Raw genomic sequence first — 20,993 nt, forward strand, 5'->3', positions numbered from 1 at the left:
GTGGCGTTCAGCTTTCATATGTATCTGTGTCTTGTTTATAAAACTGTACATGCCTTGAGGATTGTACCCTGGCCTATATTCTTTTTGATTCTCATATATCTAGGTAGTAAATACTGCTGAATTGAACTGAACTAGCATGTGAGCAGTTTTTACTGAGGAAGTAGATACGCTTGGCATTTTCACCAAAACACCCCTGAATATTATCAAATTATTTTATTTATTCATTCAGTCTATTAATATACTTGAGTTTCTACCTTGTGCCAGACACTGTGCTAGATATTGGAGATACGGTGGTGAATGAGACAGATCTATTTCTCAGTTCCTGCCATTATTGATCTTTTGGTTAGTGAGGGATATTGACAAATCACAATTATAATTGCTGTTTAAATAGTGCTGTGAGGAGCAAGAACAGGGGCCTGTGAGAGCACTTCGGAGTAGTATCTCCTCTGGACTAGAGGATCCAGGAAGGTTTTATTGAGAGGAAGAGATTTCTAAGCTGGAATCTGAAGGATAGCTAGATGTTAGGTAGGCAGAGAGGGAAGGGGTGTGTGCTCCAGGCAGAGGAGATAGCTCATAAATGAGGGAGCCTGATACGTTCAGGGGATTGTATAGAGCTGCAGGGTTGAGTTTTGTGATGATGCGGGGGTGGTGAGAGGTGAGACTCTGGAGGTAAGTAGAAGCAGCTGTTGAAGAGCCTTGTAAGTTTAGAGTTTATCCTGGAGGCAATGAAGAGCCACTTATAGGTTCTAAGAGGAGAAGTGGATGATGAGTTTTGTATTTCAGAAAGATCACTTGCTGTACTATGGAGGGAGATACAGAGGAATGCCTTAATATGTATACCTGCCCATTCATATGTCAATATCAATTTATTATATGACCAAATAAAGATTTCTAAGGCTAATGGTTAACTAGGAGTTAGTGGAATTTTGAGAACAAACATATGAGGTAATTCTTAGTTGGTTCCAAAGTAGACAAGTAGTGGAATAGCAAGTTTTTCCTTTTTACTCTTTAAAGATTAAACTTCTTTTCAGCTGTAGAAATGGGCAAATTACATTAATACTACATGACTGGTTTAGGTAATTGCATTAAGCAGTTGAGGGAATCCCAGTGCTGGTTCCCAGAAGAATGTTTACAGCTGTGTAGATGCCACATCTGATGCTAGGATTTGCTTTTAAAAAAAATTCTCTCCACACTCTCCCCCTCAAACATGTACAAGAAAACTAAAAACAACAAATAAAATCCCCATATAACGAAAAGGTCATATAACACAAGATTGAAAAAGAGCAAGAAAACTTTCTTGTGAGACCCACCCAGAAATATGTGTTGTTAAAAGTGGGCCAATATTCTCTGAAGGGTTTATTTCTCACTTTGGTAGTCTAGTAAATGTCATGCAAGTGTTCTACAAACACTTATAGAATACGGGAATTCCTGTTGAAATTATATCATTGAATATTGGTTTGCTATGTGTGAACTAGACAGATGATAGATAATCCCACATTCTTTTCTAAACCAATAAATTTGGCCCATAATTTTAATACTGGTGGGATGCCATTTTCAAAGAACTTAAAGAGAGCATAAAATATTCTGTTAAATTCATTAAGCTTATGCTCTTGGTATAAAAAGACTTGTTATGTTGGTTCTTTTGGTTTTATTAAGTATAAGTTTGCTGTATCTTTTTTTTTTTTTGCGGTACGCGCGCCTCTCACTGTTGTGGCCTCTCCCGTTGCGGAACAAAGGCTCCGGACGCGCAGGCTCAGCGGCCATGGCTCACGGGCCTAGCCGCTCCGCGGCACGTGGGATCTTCCCGGACCGGGGCACGGACACGCGTCCCCTGCATCGGCAGGCGGACTCTCAACCACTGCACCACCAGGGAAGCCCTGCTGTATCTTTTTGAAATAAGAAAGTATGGTACATTTGGGATCTGAAATAATGTATCTGAGAATAAATAATATTGTACCCTTTTACAGCAACAGTTTGTAATGTAATACTTTGACTTTTCTTTATAAAGTAATACATTTTGTTCTACTATAAAGTGACAGTCCATATGCCTAAGAAATTTGCATTTTCATAAATAAGTACTAAAAATAGTTATTTCCATATATAAAAGGGGTTAGGGACAAAAAATGTTGAACACTTCAAAAACAATTTGTTTTACTTGTAGGGATGTAAATCTGTGGTTCCTCATCCGAACTACAGAACACAGAGTTACTTGAATGACTGTTTTCTGAGCTCCCCCGCAAAATGGCACTAACTTGTGGATATATATAGGGAGAAGTTAATTGGGTACAGTGGGTACCTATGGCATTAGGGCTTAATTTTTTTTGAGGAACCCTTTGAGAAGGGCTACTATAAACTTTAATAAAACTGTAAATTCGGGCTTCCCTGGTGGCGCAGTGGTTGAGAGTCCGCCTGCCGATGCAGGGGACGCGTGTCCGTGCCCCGGTCCGGGAAGATCCCACATGCCGCGGAGCGGCTGGGCCCGTGAGCCATGGCCGCTGAGCCTGCGCGTCCGGAGCCTGTTGCTCTGCAACGGGAGAGGCCACAACAGTGAGAGGCCCGCGTACCACAAAGAAAACAAAAACAAACTGTAACTTCACAGACCAAAGGCATCCAGTAATTGATTACATCCAGCTTTTGCTTAAAAGAAGTGGTCTTTTCTTTCATATCACTACTAGCATTTCATTAGTGTCTTAACTTGTCACACGTATTAACCTTATCATCCATTGTTATACAGACAGATAGCAGATCATAATGGTTAGTGTGTGGATTCTGAACCCAGACTACCTGGGTTTAAATCTACTCCCTACACATAGCTGTGTGCCTTCGTTTGATCATCATCTTTACAGTGGGGAAGGTTATCAGAGGAGATGATGCTCTCAGACTTTTTCCTTAAATAAGCAAACTGCAAAATAAGTTTGCTTTTCCCGTGCCTGTGAGAGACTTAGGATGTACCAGTGTTCCGTTTCTGGTTTAACCAAGGCAATTCACAAATATTTATACCTTTGAGAAAAGAGAGACATTTAATATTACTTGGCAACAAATCCACTATTGGTTGTTTTCAGTTTTTTCCAAGATGAGCAAAGCAGCATCTCTGTGTACTTATTCTTCTGTTTCTGTAGGTTAAATTTTTTGGAATTTCTGGCCAATTTATAAACACATCTTAAATTTTGATTACTGTTGTTTAGCTGCCTCCAGAAAGATTATACAAAGGGTATAGTTGACAAGAATACTTGTTTTTCCATGTTTAACTTTGTTTATAGTTTTTAGGTTTTTTGGTTTGGTTTTGGGGGGGCAGTAATGAAGTTTTTAGTGTCATTGTTGCCAAGTCCATCAGTCTTTTCTGTAATGGTTTTTTAGCCTTTGGGGTCATGCTTTGAAAGTCTTTTGTACTCCACGTTTATAAAGATATTCACCCACAGTTTTCTGGTACATTCAGGGTTTTTTAAAATTTATAACTTAATATCTTTAAACTTGGTTTAAAAAAGTAATCAGAGGATCTTTGTGTTGGAGTCGTTTTTATGGTAGAAAAACTTGACGTTCTTAAGGTTACTTTTTAGATATTAGATAGCCTTAGTCTTAGCCAAGTGTGGAAACGGTGTTTTGCTTCTCTTTATTTTGGCTTTGCTGGTGCTTCAGCCAGTTTTATGTCTTATGAGACTTGAGTTATGTACAAAGCCCATCAGTTCTGCTCAATTAACCAGCTACTCTTTGAGTACTCAGATTATAGGCTTAAAGATATATAAGACCTATAAAAGACCTATGAAAAGATAGGAATATAAAAGACCTATAAAAAATTTATCTAGAATGCCTGAAGTTTCCTCTTAATGTTCTTTGCATTCTGGGGTCTCTGTTATATTATTACATAAGTGCAATACCTGATGACAGTGTTGGTAATATAAAGGAGATAAGTAAGGTGAGATAATGATATATATATTTATATATTTTATTATAAATATATCTTACATATATTATATTTATATATGTGATATATATTATTAATAACCTTCTAACCCTGAAATTCTGTGAAGATTTCTTTTAATTACAGGCATTTCATGGGTTCAGGTAAAACTTGAGGAAAACAACAAATGATCAAAATTTTGTATAGTTTATCTTTTTTGTTATTGCTGTAGCAGCTTTGTCCTTTTAATTATATCATACTTCAAAACATCTTGAAAGGGGCTTCCCTGGTGGCACAGTGGTTGAGAGTCCGCCTGCCGATGCAGGGGACACGGGTTCGTGCCCCGGTCCGGGAAGATCCCACATGCTGCGGAGCGGCTAGGCCCGTGAGCCATGGCCGCTGAGCCTGCGCGTCCGGAGCCTGTGTTCCGCAACGGGAGAGGCCACAACAGTGAGAGGCCTGCATACTGCAAAAAAAAAAAAAAAAAAAAAAAAAAAAAAAAAAAAAAAAAACATCTTGAAGTTCAGTCCTTAGTGCATTCATTCTGTGTTTGTAAAGGAAGAGTTCTTAAAGTGAATATGATCTAAAATCACTGCCATATTGAGAAAGCTTTGTTGTCTCTAAAGACAAAATGATCAATAATTATTCTTCATTGGAAGTAATAAATTGCATTTTATTAAAATGCATACCTGTTTGTAGGTCAGATAATTGAGAGACTGATTCAAACATGCTTGTTTTAAACTAGAATCTTAAACTCTCAGCTGACAGTTTCTTAGTGAGCAAATGTACATAAATACTTAGTTTCTAAAAGTTTTACCAAGGTGTTATCATGAATTTAAGGCTTAATATCTCTATGCTGTTCACTATATGTCCTTATACTCTATTCATAAATCATAGGCAATTAGTTATAAATAATTACAGATAGTGGTTCATATAGTACCTGGTACACAGTGGACATTTGATAAATCAATTTTATTTGAGTTGTTACATTTTATAAACATGCTACTTAGTATTAAGAAAATGAAAAAATTGCACTTTAAGATACATATAAATAGTTCTTAGAAAATGTCATTCTATTTTCTAGTTATATTATCTGATTTATTTAATATTCAAGTCTAATAGCCTAATTAATTTTGAGCATATTCTCACAGACTTAATAAATGTAAAAGTCAACAAACAGACTCTTGCCACTTGTGTGAAGTGGCTATTTAACCATGAAATAAACTATTTTTATTGCCATTGCCCCGTGGATATGTTCTTTCTGGCAGTGCTGTCCATATTTGGTGGCTATATGCATGGAGAGCCAGGTGGTGCTGAAAAGCATCGCACAATGAAGCGTGGATATATCTAGGTTTGACATTTGTCATCCCTTACTGCTGAAGGGAAGGGTAAAATCTGTTTTTCCATATGCTTACGCTTTTTTTTGCCTGCAGTTTTGACCAGATGGTCTTATGAACATTGTTTACTTTAGGATGCTATCCCAGATGTTTTGAAAACTGATGGGTAAATGTGGTACACAGATACATAAATCATTTGCATATTATGGTTTAAAAAATGCTATTTGGGCTTATAAGACTAAAATATAATTTATTTCTGGAAGTATTTTTCCAAGTGAATAATAAATATATATTTATGATATATATTATATATTTATATATAGTTAATATAATCTATATAGTTTATTTTCCCCAACCACTCTGTTTTCATATTAATAAGCTAAAAAATATTATGGCAACATTTATTAAGGATGTTAACGAAAGGAAATACTTTTGAGAAGGCATGTTTGTTTGTGGTTGCATATACTCAAATCTGTAAGAATCTTTCCTGCTAGTTTTTGTAATTCTTCTCATTGTGCATAAATCACTGAAGAGAAATTACCTGGCAAAATGACAACAGATTTATAATCAAAAGATTATCATTATACCTTTGGGCAAATCACTTAACCTGTTGGAAACTGAGTTTTGTTAACGTAAAATCAGAGTAACAGCCTTGCCCCAAAAGATGGAGCGCTGCTTGGATTTAATTACTCTTTCATCTTAAATCTCTTAAAAATCACTGTGAAACCATCTAGTGGCAACAGCTATAATGTGAGCCTGAAACCGGCTAATTCTGGGCTTTAGTTAGAATCTCAGATATAATTAAGAGGTGGATTGCTCTTGTTTGCAAACCCAGCCAGGATCTGTATGGGGCTTCCTCTTGTTTGTGTAGTGCTTCTTACGCACTGGCTGGCTTTTTTCATTTGCTTTTACATTCCCTTGTAGGTTTGAATACTGTCTGGCCTTTTCCTGCTTTTCCTTTTTTCTGTGCCTGGACTCTGCACCTCAGTGACCTTCTCCATTGATTGTACCAGCCTTTGTCCCCAAGCTCTGTAATGGGGTTTAATTTTTATCACTTATTTTAATATCTGGAGGATAGGAGAAGAGATCTATTTTGCTAGTTCTTTTCTCTGTTAACTCAGAATTCTAGGGTTGGGCGTTAAAAACAGCTCTTCATTATCTAGACAACAGATATCCAGTAACAACCAATAATGTTTAAAGAATAAACAAACAGGAATAAAGGGGAAAAACAGGTAATAGAGTTTATGATAAAATATTGCATCACAGGATAAAAGTTAAGAGTTGAAAGAAAATCTTTTTCCTTGTAATAGATTTGCTTAATGAAAGAAACATCTGAGAAACCACCAATTTATTTCTCTCAATGAGAGGTTTCCACGTGTCAGAAAGAAAAGCCACGATCATGAAAACCACAAAGTCAATGTAAAAGGCAAAACTCATATTAGCAATTCAGAAAATCCAGTTAGAAATGAGATAAACTTGAGGGGAACACCCCCAGAAAATATAGGAAATGATTAAAGAGAGAAAAGTGAGAGCAGATAAACAGGGGACATGAAGGATAGTTCATGAAGATACGGATTTTGGCACAAATAATTTCGGGGGCCTCTCTGGGCTGTTTTTCACACTCTTAAATAGTGCTTAGCATGCCAGGTGCTTTGCAAAGCAAATTTAACTCATTAGGGCCTTCCCTGGTGGCACAGTGGTTAAGAATCCACCTGCCAATGCAGGGGACACAGGTTTGAGCCCTGGTCTGGGAAGATCCCACATGCCTCAGAGCAGTTAAGCCCGTGCACCACAACTATTGAGCCTGTGCTCTAGAGCCTGTGAGCCACAACTACTGAGCCCACGTGCCAAAACTACTGAAGCCTGTGTGCCTAGAGCCCATGCTCCGCAAGAAGAGAAGCCACCGCAATGAGGAGCCCACGCACTGCAGCGAAGAGTAGCCCCCGTTCGCCACAACTAGAGAAAGCCCGCATGCAGCAACGAAGACCCAATGCAGCCAAAAATTTAAAAATAAATAAATAAATTTATTTTAAAAACATTTAGCTCATTTAATCCTTATGAAAACCGTGTGAGGGCTTCCCTGGTGGCGCAGTGGTTAAGAATCCACCTGCCAATGCAGGGGACATGGGTTCGAGCCCTGGTCTGGGAAGATCTTCTTTCTATTAGTTGGCATTCTCTTGTAAGGAAAACTTTTTTTCTTTTATCCTCATTTTAAAAATCTATTATCAGGGCAGACTCATTCTCATTTTGTTCAGTGAATAATAATTTATCAGTACCCTTCTTTATTTTGATATTCAAATTGTTCCAGATTGGACCACTGGGAACCTGTTTAAAATGACGCCTGTGTGTTTTGATGTACCTTTGTGTTTTTTTTGAGCACTTCCTTATTTTCTGGCATAACAAAAATGTTATAGGCTCATTTGCCTCTTTTGCTGCCCCAGGTTTAGAATCAGCCTTTCCTTCAAGGGGTCTTCATTCCTTTTAGTGGGAATGGTGTTTAGAAACCAAGATCTGGTCCTTCCTACTTTTTTTTAACTTCATTTTAAAATATTTTATTTTATTTATTTATTTACTTTTTTGCGGTACACGGGCCTCTCACTGTTGTGGCCTCTCCCGCTGTGGAGCACAGGCTCCGGACGCACAGGCTCAGCGGCCATGGCTCACGGGCCCAGCCACTCCGCTGCATGTGGGATCCTCCCGGACCGGGGCACGAACCCGTGTCCCCCGCATCGGCAGGCGGACTCCCAACCACTGCGCCACCAGGGAAGCCCCTAAAATATTTTATTTTTAAATTCATCTGGAATTTATTCTACAGTGTGGTCTGAGGTACGGATGTGTATATTAAGATGAATTAAAATTAACTGCTTTAGCAGTAGGATACAAAACAGGAGATGCTTCTTTGCGTTTGTATTCTTGCCCTTCAGGAACATTGATTCAGAGGAAAATCTTATTTAATTTTAAATAATACATTTAAATTATGTCAAATGATATGTATTTAATTTTAAATCTCGTGTCCATTATGTTTTCTCTAACTTAGATGCATTTTCTAGAATCATAAAACTTTATGAAGAAAAATGTGAAACAGGTGATAAAAAGGGAAGAAAAGACAGCAGTGTAACATCTGTAAAAGGAATTACAAATTTAGGAAATACTTGCTTTTTTAATGCAGTCATGCAGGTAAGAGCCATGAGAAAACTTTGTAAAATGTAATTAATATTATATTATATTAAAATTAAAATAATATATTAAAATTATATTAATTAATTTGTGTTTATTGGCACGCCTGTGGACTGTCACATGACTGCTAAATGTTCGTCTAGAAGTCTGTCTGTTTTCTTTTTGATTGGTTAAGCTATCTTTAGCCATTGTCATACACATACATACACCTTCTTTTTCCACAGTGCTTCTGAAAGATCTCTGTATTTTACCATGGCTCTGTCAGTAGTAGTGACACTTATTAAATGTAAAATGCATTCAGTTAAATTTTCTAAAACTTAAAAATATTTTTGCTAGACCAGATGACATTTGAAGCTTTGGGAGAGTATTTATTCTGTAAAATCAGAGGCATATTATAACTGAATCAAAACATGTTGCTTTTGTTTTCTTTCAGAATTTGGCACAGTCTTACATTCTTACTGAACTGATGAATGAGATCAAAGAACACGGTACAAAACTCAAGATTGTTCCTTCCTCAGACTCTCCACTGGTGAGAAATATAATTAGCTGGATAATAGCTCTGTTTAGATAAGCCAGTGATGTTGCCAAAACCTATCTTTCTTATTTGTCACAACTATCAATTGAGATGGTAGTCAAAGAATTTGAAAAAATAATTCAGAAGCGTTTTGTAAAAATAAACGATAAGATTTAAAACTTCTAAAGTTATAGCTTTAAGGTATGTTATAGTTCAAACGTATCATGGGTCAGACAGCACAAAAAATGTTGAGGCAGCTTTCAAACAGACATACTAGAAAAGACAAACGGTTTTGCCTTTTGTTGAATGAAATGTCTAGGATTCCTGTTTCGTAGTTACTGGTGACAACTACTTAAATACATCATTTTTGCTCTTTAAAGGTAGATTTAATTTTAATAGTGACCATCTAAAGGTTTTTTGGAGCCTAATTTGACATTGGGTTTTTAAACTAATGAGAAAGGGGAAAAAAGGCAGCCTTTGACATTCAGAAGCTAGCCTGACACCCCCAGTTAGGCCATGTTATTCAAACAATCTCACAGAATACCAGACTCGAGCTAGGTTACTCCAAGACTGTTAACAATGAGACAGAGCAAGGCCACTTCATAATTTTCTCTAAACACAAACTCTACCACTTAGAAAATCCCAAACACCCTCTTTTGGCCTAAATGAGTCACTGCGACTTTTTTTTTAACTAGTTACAGCTTTATCCTCATTCTAGCCTCCTTTTATTGATATCCAATTGTAGAAATACCCTCACTTTCGGACAGCATCCAATTGAGAGCAGACCTCTGCTTCCTTAGATTATTTTCCTTAGATTAACTTCTTCCCTAAATCACGCAACTAAAGCCCAAATTCTACAATAGTTCTTTTGAATACCCTCTGAGAGACACTCCATGGTTCCCCATTGTGTGTGTTCTCCCTCAGTAGAACAAGTAATAAACCCACCTTGTTCAACTACAGATGTGTTCCTGGTGGTCTTGGGCTGGAGGGCATTTACACTAATAGTTATGATTTCAGTTAGAAATTGATTTGTGTGTGTGTTTTAGAAGAACAGAGAGTGAATGTATAGCTCATGATCTGGCTTTTGAAATACTTAAGAAAGAGGAATTCTAAAAGTTCTTAGCCCAGTGTAGTAATCTTAGATTTTTCTTCCAAGGAGGCAATTTTTAAAGACAATATTGTTGTATTTTTTTGTTGAAAAGGCAGTCTGTAAACTCATTGCCTGTTCAGCCTCTTAAAATATTTATGTTAGAGCCCAGTGCCCTCTTCTAGATTGTAGTGAGATAGTGAAGACTACTTTACTAAATGGGAGTTAATGCTAGTCATTTGAAAAGATTTCTTATTAACTGTGATTGGATATTAGGTTGAAGTATTTCACATGTGGAGCTGTGAAATTACTATATATGGCAATCATATTACAGCTGATCACTGTAGGTTTGTGTCATTCTAAGAGGGGAATTTTCAATCTTAGGTCTTAGTTTTTTAGGACATACAGCAGACCTGGGCTGTGGGACTATCAGTGTAGATCACTACTCTTTCAGTCACCAGTTTTATTTGGTCCTTCGTAATCTGTATGCCTTTTCTTTCTTTTCCTTACTTTATTGTGCTGGCTCGAGCCACCAGTAACATGTTGAATAGAAGTGATGAGAGCAGACATCCTTGCTTTAATCCCAAAATTAAGGGAAAAACACTCAGTCCTTCATTATAAAGAGTAGGTACAGGGACTTCCCTGGCAGTCCAATGGTTAAAACTCTGCACTCCCAATGCAGGGGGCATGGGTCCTGTCCTTGGTTGGGGAACTAAGATCCTGCATGGTGAGGCCATAAAAAAAAGAAAAGAGTAGGTACAAAATAAGCTACAAGTTATATTGTACAACACGGGGAATAGCCAATATTTTATAATAACTATAAATGGTGTATAACTTTTAAAAATTATGAATAATAATATTGTACACCTGTAACTTATGTAATATTGTACACCAATATACTTCAATTTAAAAAAAAAAGAAGAGGATTTAAGACTAGACACTGCAGGGGCTTCCCTGGTGGTGCAGTGGTTGAGAGTCTGCCTGCTAATGCAGGGCACACAGGTTCGAGCCCTGGTCTGGGAGGATCCCACATGCTGCGGAGCAACTAGGCCCGTGAGCCACAACTACTGAGCCTGTGCGTCTGGAGCCTGTGCTCCGCAACAAGAGAGGCCGCGACAGTGAGAGGCCCGCGCCCCATGAAGAAGAGTGGCCCCCGCTCACCACAACTAGAGAAAGCCCTTGCACAGAAACGAAGACCCAACACAGCCAAAAATAAATAAATAATCTCCTACCCCCAACATCTTCTTAAAAAAAAAAAAAACAGACTAGACACTGAACCGAAAAAAAAAAGAATGAACTTTTTAATTAATTAATTAATTTTTTATGTTGGGGGTAGGAGTTTTTATTAATTAATTTATTTTTGCTGTGTTGCGTCTTCGTTTCTGTGCGAGGGCTTTCTCTGGTTGTGGCGAGCGGGGGCCACTCTTCATCACGGTGTGCGGGCCTCTCACTATCGCGGCCTCTCTTGTTGTGGAGCACAGGCTCCAGAGGCGCAGGCTCAGTAGTTGTGGCTCATGGGCCTAGTTGCTCCGCGGCATGGGGGATCCTCCCAGACCAGGGCTGGAACCCGTGTCCCCTGCATTAGCAGGCAGATTCTCAACCACTGCGCCACCAGGGAAGCCCAAAAAGAATGAACTTAACTGTAGGTTTTTCACAGGTGTTCTTTATAAGGTTGAGGACATTCCCTTCTATTCCTAGTTTTCTGAGCGTTTCATCATGAATGGATGTTGAATTTTGTCAAGTGCTTTTCCAGCATCTACTGAGATTATCATAGTTTTTCTTCTTTATTCTCTGTTAATGTGGTAAGTTACATTGATTGATTTTCAAATGTTAAACCTATCTTGTATTCCTGGGACAAACCCCTGTTAGTTATGATGTATTCTTCTTCTTCTATGTTGCTGGATTCAATTTGTTAATATTTATATGAATATCAGCAGTGTGCTTACTTTTTTTTTAACATCTTTATTGGAGTATAATTGCTGTACAATGTTGTGTTAGTTTCTGCTGTATAACAAAGTGAATCAGCTATACGTATACATATATCCCCATATCCCCTCCCTCTTGCGCCTCCCTCCCACCCTCCTTATCCCACCCCTCTAGGTGGACACAAAGCACCGAGCTGACCTCCCTGTGCTATGCGGCTGCTTCCCACTAGCTATCTGTTTTACATTTGGTAGTGTATATATGCCAATGCTACTCTCTCACTTGGTGAGCTTCCCCTTCCCCCTCCCCATGTCCTCAAGTCCATTCTCTACGTCTGCATCTTTATTCCTGTCCTGTCCCTAGGTTCATCAGAACCTTTTTGTTTTTTTTAAATTCCATATATATGTGTTAGCATACGGTATTTGTTTTTCTCTTTCTGACTTACTTCACTCTGTATGACAGACTCTAGGTCCATCCACCTTACTACAAATAACTCAATTTCGTTTCTTTTTATGGCTGAGTAATATTCCATTGTATATATGTGCCACATCTTCTTTATCCATTCATCTGTCTGTGGACACTTAGGTTGCTTCCATGTCCTGGCTATGGTAAATAGTGCTGCAATGAACATTGTGGTACATGTCTCTTTTTGAATTATGGTTTTCTCAGGGTATATGCCCAGTAGTGGGATTGCTGGGTCATATGGTAGTTCTAATTTTAGTTTTTTAAGAAACTTCCATCCTGTTCTCCATAGTGGCTGTATCAATTTACATTCCTACCCACAGTACAAGAGGGTTCCCTTTTCTCCACACCCTCTCCAGCATTTATTGTTTGTAGATTTTTTGATGATGGCCATTCTGACCAGTGTGAGGTGATACCTCCTTGCAGTTTTGATTTGCATTTCTCTGATGATTAGTGATGTTGAGCATCCTTTCATGTGTTTGTTGGCAATGTGTATATCTTCTTGGAGAAATGTCTATTTGGGTCTTCTGCCCATTTTTTGATTGGGTTGTTTGCTTTTTTGATATTGAGCTGCATGAACTGCTTGTAAATTTTGGAGATTAATCCTCTGTCAGTTGCTTCATTTGCAAATATTTTCTCCCATTCTAAGGGTTGTCTTTTCATCTTGTTTATGGTTTCCTTTGCTGTGCAAAAGTTTTTAAGTTTCATTAGGTCCCATTTTATTTTTGTTTCTATTTCCATTTCTCTAGGAGGTGGGTCAGAAAGGATCTTGCTGTGATTTATGTCATAGAGTGTTCTATGTTTTACTTTAAGAGTTTTATAGTGTCTGGCCTTACATTTAGGTCTTTAATCCATTTTGAGTTTATTTTTGTGTATGGAGTTAGCGAGTGATCTAATCTCATACTTTTACATGTCGCTGTCCAGTTTTCCCAGCACCACTTATTGAAGAGGCTGTCTTTTCTCCACTGTATATTCTTGTCTCCTTTACCAAAAATAAGGTGACCATGTGTGCGTGGGTTTATCTCTGGGCAGCAGTGTGCTTACTTTTAAAAAACTTTTTATAAAAGTATTCACACAGAGGAGTGTACATCATAAATGTAGAGTTGATGAATTTTCACAAACTGAATACACTGAACTGAAACTAACCAACATTTTTCTCAAGAAACAGAGCTTTACCAGCTGCTAGAAGCCCCCTTCAGGTTGCCTTCCATTCCCTGCCTTCCTGCCTCACAAGGAGAGCCACTAACCTGGTTTCTAAAGGGCAGATTAGTTTTGCCTGTTTTAATATAATATATAAATGAAGTTATACAATATGGACTCTTTTACATTTGGCTTCTGTCAACATGTTAGTGAGATTCACCCATATTGCATTCTCATCAATAAACTTGCTTTTGTTTTCAAATTTTAAATATACTTTTAAAAACAGGTTATTTACTCACTCAGTTCTGAAGTTTTTAAACTGTCTCAAAATACTTAAGTTGGGAGCAGGGGACACTGCACCTTAGTGCTTGAGCTTTGAAACTGCCTTAGATTTCACTTTTGACCCTTGAGGTAGCTTTCAATTTACTGAACATTGCAGAAATCACTTATGATATTCAAAAGCTATAGAAAATTATAGCCTGTCTTTTCTGTGGTTTTAGCCAGATGGCTGATTTTTAAGGATAGTTGGTATGAAATATATATGTAATTTGTATTTCATGAGTTTATGAATGAGACAACGTATGTGATAGTTGTCTTAGAAGATAACATTCTATAGAGTCTGAGGATTATATTTGGGATCTGCTTTTTATTCATTGTCTGTAAGGAGAGGGGTTACTAGCAAGGATAACATTTTAGAAGATAAAACTTGATGGGGAAAAAATTCTAGAATAAAGAGTGTTGCTCCTTCACACGGTTGTAGCTGCTTTTGTCAAACTGTATGTCTCTCTCCTTTAAAAGAGGGAGATAGTGTACCAATTTGTGACATAATTTCTCATTCCTTATTTTGTTAGTAAAATATTTGGGGAAAAGAAGAGTATGGGGTTTTGCTCATAAATTTAATTTGTGATTATTTGTGAATTTGTACAAATTTATGAATTTGTACAAATATCAAGTCGATGAGTAATTTTATTTTAGGAGAGCACATTAAGGGACAGTTACAAGCTGATTTTTCACTCTTAAGCTAATAGTTTGATTAAGTAAAGGGCAGAGGATATGAAAATACCTGTATTTTTCAAGGTAAGGCATTTAATTTCATTTTTTATATATTCATCTTATATACACTTGAGGTGATTTAGTCATCATTTAAACAGAGTGTAACTTTGATTTTAAAAAATATTTTATTTAAAAATTGTGTATTTCTGATATAGAGTTGATCATGTTTTTAAAGGACCCATTAGTGGTGGAACTTTCAAGCCCTGGACCATTGACCTCAGCCTTGTTCCTGTTTCTTCACAGCATGAAGGAGACTGAAAGAGGACCGCTTTCTCCCAGAGTTCTTTTTAATCAGCTTTGTCAGAAGTGGGTACATCTACATTCTTAATATAAATAATCATGAGTTACAAAACACTAATGTGTTTATCACTTAATATGAGTAGTTTGACTCTGACTGTGACATGGCTGTTATTGCCTAGACTACCAAGAGAAAGAACTAACATTCGTTTAGTTGCAGCTGTGTGCCTTATCTAAATTATATCTCATAATACTCTGAAGAAGTGATTGTTTATCCCCATTTTATATATAAGGAAACTGAGACACCCCCCAGAAGTTGAGTAGCTTACCTTGTTTCATGGTGACAAAAATAGGGTTTAAATAGATACCTGTCCTGACTCAGAAGCCCATGATGTAATACCATAAAGTGAGAAAATTATAGAATTATAAAATCTAAGAGTGCTATAATAGATCATCTAACCTAGTTTTCTTATTTTTAAAGATGAGCTTTAAAAAAAAAAAAAAAAAAGATGAGCTTTGAGGCAGGCAGAATTTAAGTAAATTTCCCAAGATATCACAGTATATTTAAAAACAAAATACTTGTGTGCCTAGAAATAAACACATGTCATAAGGGACCTGACGTTCATTTATTCCTTTATAGAAATTTGAGATCAACTACAAGTAGTTGCTAGAGTCCAGGGGTACACAGCTTATAATTTATTAAAAACAGACCCTTTCAGGAGCTCATAAACTAGTCCAGTCCACAATTAGTAAAATATGTAGAAACAAAATTCTTTAAATGTGAACTTGCATTTTTGTATATCTCCAGGTTTTAAAATTTCATTTTAATTTAAGCTAGTTACCTAAGCCATGGTATTGTATTATATTTTATTGCATTTTATTTTATCTCATAGTATTGTACCAATGTTAACTTTCTTTTTAAAAAAAGTTTATTGTGGGGCTTCCCTGGTGGCGCAGTGGTTGAGAGTCTGCCTGCCGATGCGGGGGACACGGGTTCGTGCCCCGGTCCGGGAGGATCCCACATGCCGCGGAGCGGCTGGGCCCGTGAGCCATGGCCGCTGGGCCTGCGCGTCTGGAGCCTGTGCTCCGTGGCGGGAGAGGCCACAACAGTGAGAGGCCCGTGTACCGCAAAAAAAAAAAAAAAAAAAAAGTTTATTGTGGAAAGAACACAACATGAGATCTACCCTCTTAAAAAAATTTCAAGTGTACAATGTGTTATTGTTGACTGTAGGTACAGTGTTGAACAGCAGATCTCTAGAGCTTATTCATCTTGCTTGACGAAAACTTGTTCATTAATTAGTAACTCCACTTTTCCCCTCCCCGCTTTCTAGGTACTTCATATAATTGGAATCATGCATTATTTGTCTTATTGTAACTGACTTATTTCACTTAGCATAATGTGCCATGGTATTTTAAATGTAGTCCAAAATATGGAGGGTTTATTATATGTTTCATTTGGTTGCCAGGTGCTGTTTTTTCAAAGCCTAAAGAACAAAAAAAGCCTTTAAAAGTCTCAGAGACCTGGGTGCCTCATAGAGTTAAAAAGTTTTTAGGACATTATGTACTTTAGAAATTTGTTTTTGACTCTCCCCAAAATAACTTTGTTTTGTGTCTTTTTTTTTTCTGGTTTTATAGAGATTTGTAAACATTTTCTAATTATTATTAAAATGATAAGTGCTCATAGATAAAAATTCAGACTACTGTTATCTGTTTTCTTTATGCTATCCAAAAGTGATTATGCATACATAGACATAAAAATAAGTTGTTTGCAACTTGCTTGTTTTGCTTAATGTGTTTTATACATCTTTCTATATTAGTACATGTGGCTATAACTTATTTGATTTTACATATAGATATGTGTGTATATGTGTGTGTGTGTGTGTGTATATCATTGCACTTATGAGAGTATGTCTGTGGGATAAATAGAATTACTGGATCAAATGTTATTTGAAAATATTTTTAAATTGCATTTTCTTTTGCTTTATTGTATTTATTTTAAAAAGAGATATGTATATATTAACAAAAGTGATTAAAAAGAAAAAGTCAAGTGAAGATTTAAGCCATATATGTTGGGTCTATTTTTGGACTTTGTTCTGTTCCATTGATCTATATGTCTGTTCTTACCCCAATACTGTACTGTCTTGATTACTATAGCTTCATACTAAGTCTTGGAATTAGATGGTGTGAGTCCTCAAATTTTCTTTTTTTGGGGGGGTGGGTTACTGCTCTAGGTCCTTCACTTTTTTGTGTGACTTTTAAATTAGTTTGTCAGTTGGGATTACATTGAAAGTGTAGATCAGTTTGGAGAGAAATGACATCTTAACAATGTTGAGTCTTCCAATGCATGATTATCAGATACCTTTTCATTTATTTAGGTCCTTGATTTTTCCTCATCAAAATTTTATGTCTTTCATCCTATGAATCCTTCACCCATTTTGTTAGATTTACCTTAAGAATTTCATGTTTTTTTTTAATGGTAGTTATTGTAATTTGGTACTTAAATTTTTTTTCAATTTCTAGTTGCTCATTGCTAATATAGAGAAATACAGTTGATTTTTGTGTATTGACCTTTTTTCTTGCTTCCTTGCTCAGTTCACTTACTGGTTAGAGTAGCTTTATGTAGATTCTTTGGGATTTCTTATGTAGACAGTAATGTCATTGGTAAACACAGACCATTTTATTTCTTCTTTTCCAAGCTGTATCCTTTTATATATTTTTCTTACCTTATATTGCTGGCAAGGATCTCTAGTGTGGTGATGGAGTGATATAATAGACATCCTTGCTTTGTTCCTGATATAAGGGGCAGAGCATTCAGGCTTTCACACATAAGAATGATAAGAGCTGTAGGTTTTTCATAGATGCCTTTTATCAGGTTGAGGAAATTCTCATCCCTAGTTTTTTCTGAGAGATCTTATCAAGAATGGGTATTGGTATACCTTGATTCCTGGCCCAGAGAAAATGAGATAATAAATGTTTGTTGTTTTATAAGAAAAAAGAATGGGTATTAAATTTTACTGAGTGCTTTTTCTGCATCTATTAAAATAATCATATATTTTTTTAACCTGTTGAAATAGTGAATTGTATTAATGGATATTCTGAATAGCTTTAGTGAACATATTTGATTTGCAATAAACTGTATGTATGTAAAGTGTAATATCACTTAAGTTTTAACATATGTATACACTTGTAACACCATTGCCACAGTCAATATGATGAATGTATCTGTCACCCCTAAAAGTTTTCTTGGGCCCCTTTGTAATCCCTCTCTGGACTCCTTCCCCAAGCGCCGCCCCAGGGCTACCCCTTACCTATTTTTTGCCACTATAGATTAGTTTGCATTTTTTAGAATTCTGTATACAGTTGACCCTTGAACAACACAGGGTTTTGGGGCACCAACCCTCCCTGAAGTCAAAAATCTGCATATAACTTTACAGTCAGTCGGCCCTCCAGATCCCAGGTTCCACATTTGTTGATTCAGCCAACTGAGGATCGTGTAGTACTCTAGTACGTATTTACTGAAAAAAATTTGCATGTGAGTGGACCCGTACTGTTCAAACTTGTGTTGTTCAAGGGTCAACTATAAATAGAATCATACAACATGTACTCTTTTTTTGGTCTGGCTTCTTTCACTTGGCATAATTATTTTGAGATTCTTCCATGTTGTATGCATACGTTGATTGATTTTTGAAAGTTGAGCCAGTCTCTTGAAGATTCTGTTATAATGGTGATTGTCAGACACTTTGACCACTTGTGATGAATCGTTGGGAGCAAGTTCTTCAGCTTTCCTCTGGCTTTTTTTCCCCCTTCAGTATCTTATTTTGCAATAGTTTTGAGACTCACAAAAAGTTACAAGAAGAGTACAGAGTTCCTGTGTACGCTGCATCCAGCTTCCATCAGTGATAATATCTTATATGATAGTAGTGCATTGTCAAAACCAGGGAATTGACATTAACATAGTACTATCAACTCCGGTATAGATCTTATTTGGGTGTCACTAGTTTTTACATGAACTCTTCCCTGAAAGGTTCAGAGATGCTAGAGTGATTCTATGTCTCCATTCTCATTCATGCCCATTTAAAAAAAATATTTATTTCATTGCATCGGGTCTTAGTGGCTGCAGGCAGGCTCCTTAGTTGAGGCTCGAGGGCTCCTTAGTTGTGGCATGCAAACTCTTAGTTGTGGCATGCATGTGGGCTCTAGTTCCTGGGCCAGGGGTCGAACCCAGGCCCACTGCATTGGAAACTCGGAGTCTTAACCACTGTGCCACCAGGGAAGTCCCTCATTCACGCCCACCTTTTTGCTTCCTTTATTCCTTCATGTTGCTAACTAGTATTGATGTGCTGAGCTTTCTTTGGGTTTTGTCCATGAAGAAATTACACACACACACACACACACACACACACACACACACACACACACATATTCCTAGTTTTGTGATATTTTGTGGTGTGTCACGTACGTTAAGGATGCCATCAAAGTCTCAAAATAAGTTGAAAGTTCAGGGACTTGCCTGGCCAGTCCAGTGGTTAAGACTCCTCGCTTCCACTGCAGGGGGCATGGGTTCAGTCCCTGGTTGGCCTGGTCGGGGAACTAAGATCCTGATTGCATGGCGGCCCAGCCAAAAAAAAAGATGAAAGTTCAGTGTGCTATATAGTATTCTGGGTATGTTCTTCAGTATTATCTTCTAATTTACTAATTTACCCTTCAACTGTGTATAGTTTAGAGTTTATCCTATTTTTTGTATTTTTATGTCTGTAGTTTTATTTTCTTATTTCTAATATTTTAATTTGCTATCTTATATCTACATGTTCTTATTTAAATTTTTTTCTATTTTTTGTAGTATCTGGGCTTTTATTGGCAGTTATGCCTTTATTTTATGCTTTTGGACATTCTCAACATATTTATGGCAACACCTTTGGGACGGTTCTATACAATTTATTTGGAGTGAAGTAAATTCATTTCAGTTGTTTTTAACATTAGATTTCTTTATGTGTTTTATAATACTGGATTGTAGTCTTCTTTGGAGTGAATTTTTTGTTCTTCTGCTCCTGTCTTCGACTCCTTTGCTTTCTCCCATCCTCTCCCTTCCTCATATCCACCTCCTCTTTCTGCCTAAAAATTTTAAATTTTATGATAGCCTCACCCCTTCCCTCCAGGCTGGCCTTGGAGATCCAGCTCTCTTAATGATTCAGTTACCATGCTGCCCTGGTTAGCAGATGGGAGAAGAGTCTGTAGAAGGTTTGGCTCAGGTTCACGTCCCTAGGCTGTGCCTGTGTTCTGTTGTAGCCTTAGGTAACACTTGCCTAAGGGCTTCCTTTCAGGCTCTTGGTAAGATCAACCATCCTTAAACAATGATCCTGGCTCTGGTCTCTGTCTGAAGTACTTTTAGTTTTCTTTACCCTTCAGGACTGAGCTCTTTCAGGCCTAGAGCCTGTCAAGTCTGTTTTTTAGTCTGCCTACAATTTCATGTTCTAATATTTTTGTTCTGTGAGACTTTTTTGTATTGAATCCCACTTAAGCCTTTTTTGTTTGTTTGTTTTCTCTTTTTATATTTTGTTATGTTTGGAGCAGGGAGTTTTTGGATTATGAACAGACTGATTCATCTGCACCCAGAAGACATCTCCATGAAGTCTCTCTTGTCTTAAATTTCTTTGTCTTGGCAGTCTGTTCCTGTTTTATGAGTGTGTATACATTTTCCTCTTAGAATTTGAGATTTCTGAAAGTTCTCAACTCTTTCCCACAGTAACGCTTTCACTAAGGCACAGTTCCTGTGAATGTTTAGAGTTTCCCTTGTTTTGAATAGGGTGAATTTTTTCATATATTTAGTGATTTTTCTGTGTTTATCCTTTAAGTTTGAAGGTCTCTTTTGGTATTTATTGGTAGAGATTCTATAAGTCATCATATGATTTGTTCCCCAGCCCTAAGTAAAAGAAGAAAGAAAAAAATCTAGGTTTATTAAATTTTCTTCAGTGGTTTAGAAGGCAGTAAGTGCTTTGTGCATGGTTGAGATGGAGCTATAGGTAGAGACCTGGTGAAGACAGTTTCTCCTTTGTTTGGGAACTATTTCTGCCTGTGTGTCTGCTTCGAAAGCCATAAACTATCTCCTCCTACCTGCCGCCTGGCTGTGAGGCTCTCTGAAGGATCCCCATTTCCCCTCCCAGTCTT

General features: G+C 37.2%; 1 protein-coding gene across 9 annotated transcripts in view; it reads left to right on the forward strand.

The window, feature by feature from the left end:
- USP45 (ubiquitin specific peptidase 45) overlaps positions 1–20,993 on the forward strand; it is a 70,649-nt gene that overhangs the window by 22,209 nt on the left and 27,447 nt on the right. For 8 of the 9 annotated variants that reach the window (XR_004352601.1, XM_032651738.1, XM_032651740.1 and 5 more), the window contains 3 exons: positions 8,273–8,412; positions 8,846–8,941; positions 14,767–14,897. Coding sequence is in view for 7 of the 9 variants with exons in the window: in XM_032651738.1 (XP_032507629.1) it covers positions 8,273–8,412; positions 8,846–8,941; positions 14,767–14,897 (367 nt within the window). In the remaining 2 variants the exon portion in view is untranslated. Of the gene's footprint in view, positions 1–8,272; positions 8,413–8,845; positions 8,942–11,670; positions 11,816–14,766; positions 14,898–20,993 lie in introns of all 9 variants that reach the window. The other variant, XM_032651744.1, reaches the window with a different exon arrangement.

The sequence above is a fragment of the Phocoena sinus genome, chromosome 12, assembly GCF_008692025.1.
Source record: "Phocoena sinus isolate mPhoSin1 chromosome 12, mPhoSin1.pri, whole genome shotgun sequence".
In the NCBI taxonomy this organism is placed as follows: Eukaryota; Metazoa; Chordata; class Mammalia; order Artiodactyla; family Phocoenidae; genus Phocoena; species Phocoena sinus.